At 52.9% G+C, this 5,153-nt stretch overlaps 1 protein-coding gene across 1 annotated transcript in view; it reads right to left on the minus strand.

Moving 5' to 3' along the window:
- Nucleotides 1–4,469: 4,469 nt before the first annotated feature.
- The window catches only part of EPHA8 (EPH receptor A8), a 21,903-nt gene continuing 21,219 nt past the window's right edge, over nucleotides 4,470–5,153 (minus strand). Inside the window, exons 14-15 of the mRNA XM_035020221.1 lie at nucleotides 4,755–4,928; nucleotides 4,470–4,584 (exon numbers count right to left, since the gene is read on the minus strand). Coding sequence (XP_034876112.1) covers nucleotides 4,470–4,584; nucleotides 4,755–4,928 — 289 coding nt within the window. The remainder of the gene's footprint in view (nucleotides 4,585–4,754; nucleotides 4,929–5,153) is intronic.

Below are 5,153 nucleotides of genomic sequence, written 5' to 3' on the forward strand. Positions count from 1 at the left end.
TCCAACAAGAACATATTGTTGCCTAGCATTCCCTCCCACCCTATCTGCCTTCCCCTCTTTCACCTGGGAGCGCTCCCTCAGTAAATCACCTGCACAAGAATCTCAGGCACTACTTAGGGAACTTAATCTAAGACAAACACACACTAAGGTGGAGCTGCGTGGTCTTAGATTTGCTCATCTTAAAATTTACTAAGTGTTTCCAAATTGCTCTCCAAAGTAGTTGCACCAAATTACATTTCCACTAGTGGTTTATAAACGTTCCTATTCCCCCAACACCTTCATCAATGCCTGCGTTATAGACTAAGTTTCCCAATCAAATTGGTGTAATACCTATCTCGTTATTGTTTTAATTTGCATTTCCATGTTTACTAGTGATGTTGAGAATATCTTTTATACCTTTATTGGCCATTCAAATTTCTTCATCTTTTATTTGTCTGTTCGAATCTTTGCCCACTTTGTTATGCTTTGAAATGTTTTGGTAGATTGATTCTTTGAAATTAAAAAAAAATTGTTTTGGAAATGAATTCTCTCTTGGTTGGTCATACAGCTTGCAAATATTCCCCCAGCTATGGCTCTAACAAATCTATTTCTTTTTTGCCATGTAGAAGTTTCCAATTTGATTGAAATAAGGTTTAACATTGTTTTCCTTTATCATTTGTGCTTTTTTGTGTCTTGCTTATTTTCTGCTCTAAGGTTATAAAGTTATCTTCCTGTTTTCCTTTGAAAGTTTTATGGTCTGCTCTTTACATTTAAACCTTAATCAACCTGGAATTTATTTTGTGAGTGGTATGAGCAGGGATCCAATTTTATCTTTTCCTATGGGGGTATTTAATTGTCCTAATATCACCCATTAACTAGACCATCCTTTGCCCCTTGTCATGTTTCGAACTCTCATATATATTTGGATCCATCCCTAAGCATTATTATTCTCTATTCTTTTTAACTGTTTCTGTATTCCCAGAACCAAATAAAACTATCTTAATTATTAAAGCTGTATAGTAATTGTTGACATTTGGTAGGGTGAGGTTCCTTTCCTCTTCCTCTTTTTTCTTCTTCAAAATTGTCTTGGCTATTCTAGGTTATTATTCCATATACATTTTGGGATGACCTTGTCAAGTTGCAGAGAAAACTCCACTGCAAATTTTATTGGAAATACAATAGATTAAATTGGAGGGGACTAGCTGACTTTATGATAGCAAGGCTTCCTAGACAGGGACCCCATTGTTTCTTCTCTGGCTATTCTTCTTCCTCTTCTCTGCATCCATCCTCACACAAGGGAAATGAACCACCAAATCCTTCTCGTCCTTCAATGCCCAGCTGAATGCTTCCTCCTCCAGGAAGTCCTTGGTGACAGCCCTGGCCCTCCAGGCTTTCTCTCCTCTAATTTCCTCTAATCCTTTTGTGTGCCCCATTTCCTGGACACTTAGCATAGCCATCTGGCTGGGAGCCACTCTTGTGCATTCCATACCTCCACCTAGTTTTGGCTTCTAAAGGGTCTGCCTTCATCTTTGTATCCCCCAGTGTCACCCAGCACATAGCAAGTGCTCCAGAGACCCTGACAATTCCTTCCCTTAGGGAAGGAAGTGTGTGGTAACAAGTTCTTCCTCATAGGAAATGGCTAGTGCCATGGGGAGGAGGCCTGGAGCAGAGTTTAGAGTTTCAGGAGAACACACCTGGCTAGAAATCAGACAGTTCTAGCTTTACGTGGTCATTCTGCCAGTTGGGACACTGGCCTGAGCATGCTTGTGCTCAGCTGTAAGATGGAGACAATATTACCAATCTCATAGGGCTGTTGGCATTATTAGTGAGACAATGAAGGGAACACAGTAAGATGTTTTCTCCTTGGTCTACGTTTCCAATTTGAGGGGGGTACAGGAATGAAGATCCTTCCCTCAGCTTGACGAGCCGCTGGAGATCATCTGCTTGCTCATCAGTAGGATCCCCAGGGGCATCTTCCCCAAATGGACACAGTCGGGCTCTGCTCTGCCCCCAATGCCGTTGCCCTGGCTCCTGCTGTGCGCCCTCCCCTGGAGCAGAGATGGGTCCTCAGCCCCTGATGTCACTATAGCACGTGCTTACATCCCTCCCCTGCCCATGGCACCCAGGTCTCTCAATGGACCCATTGGTCCCAAGGAAGTTGTTCCTATGAAATGCTCCTTCCTTCATGTGTTCCTCCTCCAGAGGAGATCTTTCTTCCATAAGAGCACTTGAGGCAAGGGCAATGCTCGCTTGCAAGCAACCGTGCTCCAGTGTTAAGCACCATCTGCACATCTTGAAAGAGAGAATTTGGGGCCTGTGGGGGTGCTTCCTAGCAGAGCATGGGCTTTGGAGTTGGAAAAACCAGGGTCCTGGCTCAGCATCCCCCAAACTTGACTTCAGGTGACTTGACCTCTGTAAGACTCAGCCTCCCCATATATAAAATTGGTGCATGAATCCTATCTCCTGGGATAGATGAGAAGATCAGAGCAGAAAAAATGTATGGGATGCATACAGTAGGTGCACAGCATAAGGCTGCTCTCTTACCAGGTGATGTTGAGGTTGAAAGGATGGGGAAAAAATGGGGGACACAGGCAAAGATGAGGCAGAATGAGGCAGAATTTATTCTCATTGTGGGCAAGTTCAAGACTCAGGATGAAGACCACAGAGAAGCAGATCCCTGGGACCCCAAGGGTACCTCACGCCCGGGGCAGGGGCCACACTTTTGCAAGTGCCGGGCCCTCCATGTCCACCCTGACTGTGAGGATCAGAGACCAGGAACTGGGTGAGAGTGGGGTGGGGGTGGGAGGCAGACAGGGTCCTCCCTGGATCGTGTCCTGACCATGTTTCCGACTTCCATAGGAAGGAAGAACAGCTCAGCTATATAGTAATATAATATATAGAGGTGTAGAGAGCTGGCCGCAGCACCTAGGCGGGGCTGAAACTCCCCAAATTATTGCAGGAGGAAGGGGGGGCTCAGTGCTGGTGTCTCTGCGGAACAGCTGTGCTGGCTAGGGGGAGGGCTGGGCAGGGGGTGGGGAGCTGGGCTTGCCCCTCCCTCTGGGGCCGGCAGGGGGCACAAGGCATCCTGCCCAGTGGGGTTCCTTGGGACCTGCCCACCAAGCTTCCCCTGGGATGGTGCTTTCTCACCCTGGGTGCTCTTTATGTGCTTTGAAGACCATTTTTGCATTGTCAGGAGTGAGGAAAAAATATTCTGGCATGGTAGAAAAAAGATATTTACATACCCTGGTGGGCCGTAAAGGGGAGGGTCAGTCTCAGGGTGGGGGAGCTTCCGAAGCCCCCTCTCACCCACAGCTGTCAGTGTGGGATGGTGTGTGGGGGAAAGAGCCCTGGGCTGGGAGGCAGGCGGCCTCAGCTCTAAAACTTGGTTGCTGTGTGACCTTGGACAAGGCACACGCCCCTCTCTAGGTCTTGGTCTCCCCAGGTGGCACAAGAGGGGGTGGACGTGGGGCTGAAAATCTGGGATCTTATGGTCCCTGATCTTAGGATTGAGGAGGGAGGGGCGCAGGCCAGGGCTGGGCAGTGAGAGGTTGGCAGAGGGTCTTCCAAGTGAGGAGCCCTGGGACATGGAGGGGCGTTGGGGCCCAGAGGGAAGTTCACGGCCCTGGCCGCTGACCAGGCAGCCAAGTCCAGCTGAGGGCATCTTGTGTACTCTACAGCGATGTCTACACAGTAGGCAGCCAGAGGGGCTGGCCGGGAACCCTGTTTTCCTGTGGAAGCACCGGGGGAGCCAGGTGGAGGCTGCAGGTGGCCCCCCACCTGCTAGAGGGAGGGCTCAGACCTGAGATAGAGCCGGGGGAGGGCCCGCCCGGGCTGAAATGAGGGGGGGCCTGGTGCTGGTGCAGCTCCAAAGTGGCCCCTAATTCCAGCCTCCAGGTGTGGGGGGAGGTGGGCACGAGCCTCTCCCTAGTCCCTGTGGGTGCTGGGGCCTGGGCCCATACTCAGTGGGCGGTGTCACACCAAGTTCTGTGCTCACAGGCCTGTGACACACGTCCTCATTCATCCACGGTCACGCACGTGTGCCCCCCACCATAATGGAAAAGCATGCACGCCATAAGCACACATCCGTGCTCGGACCTGATGGGTGGACACGCACCCATGGTCACAAAGGCTCCCACGACCTCATGAAAACATCCCTACACACACACACACACATGCACACACACACGCACACACGGAGGCAGCTGAGTGACGTCTCTGTCAGGCTCCGTGTCACTGAGGCCCCAGCCTCTGGAGAAGAGAAGCCCCTCCGCCCTGGGGGCAGATGTCGCAGCCAAGCTGGGCACCGAACGCCCCTTCCCAGGCAGCCTGAGCCCTGCTAAGTCCAGGTCCTGCGGTGGAGATCTTGGCACCTGAGAGGAGGGACAGAGGCTTGGGGGGCTGCCTGACCCCCCGCCAACCCTGCAAGTCCTCTGATGGCCAACATGTCCCGGGTCTGCTTTAGTTGCTGCCCAGGCCCCACTGGCCTTGGGTCAGAGGTGCCGGCGGGGCCCCTGGGTGCTCGTCAGCTGGGCCCTCATGGTCTGGATGCTGCCCAGAATTTTCTTCTGGTGGCCCATGAGGGTGATGCCCAGCGCACGCACGTCCCTGTGAAGGAAGAGTGGTACTGACCTGGTCGGCCTGGGAGGCCGGGAACCATGGGGCCAGGGGTAGACCCATTCCCTGGAGCTTCCAACCTCCTCGGTGGCCCTGCCTCTGGTCCCCTGCCCTCCTCCCCTGTCTGCACCCCCACGGGCCCTGCCCGACCCTTCACTCACTGAGCATTCATACGCAGCACCATGCCCAGGGAGGAGTACCCGCCGGCGGCGAAGTGGTCCCGGTAGCGGCCCATGCGGATGGAGTCCAGCCAGTCCCCCACGGTGAGGCCCCCGCCGCCACCCCCGCCCCCACGAAGGTCAAAGCAGCTCTGGGCAAAGGCAGGGGGGGTGCACCTGAAGCACAAGGGCCCTTGGTAAGTGGCCTGCCAGGGCCTCTGCCCTCCTCAGGGACCCTGGGACTAGTCACCCTCAGCATCCATGCAGGCTCGGTAGTGGGCAAAGGGTCTGACAGGCTAGCCCCAAGCCTGAAAAGCAGAGGGCTGAGGAAAGCTCAGGCAGGACCGGGTTGAGACCCAGGAAGCTCAGGGCTCAGGGGCCCAGGCAGGACAGGGGTCAGGG

This window comes from Mirounga leonina, unplaced genomic scaffold (assembly GCF_011800145.1).
Source record: "Mirounga leonina isolate KUSES-001 unplaced genomic scaffold, KU_Mleo_1.0 Mir_173, whole genome shotgun sequence".
In the NCBI taxonomy this organism is placed as follows: domain Eukaryota; kingdom Metazoa; phylum Chordata; class Mammalia; order Carnivora; family Phocidae; genus Mirounga; species Mirounga leonina.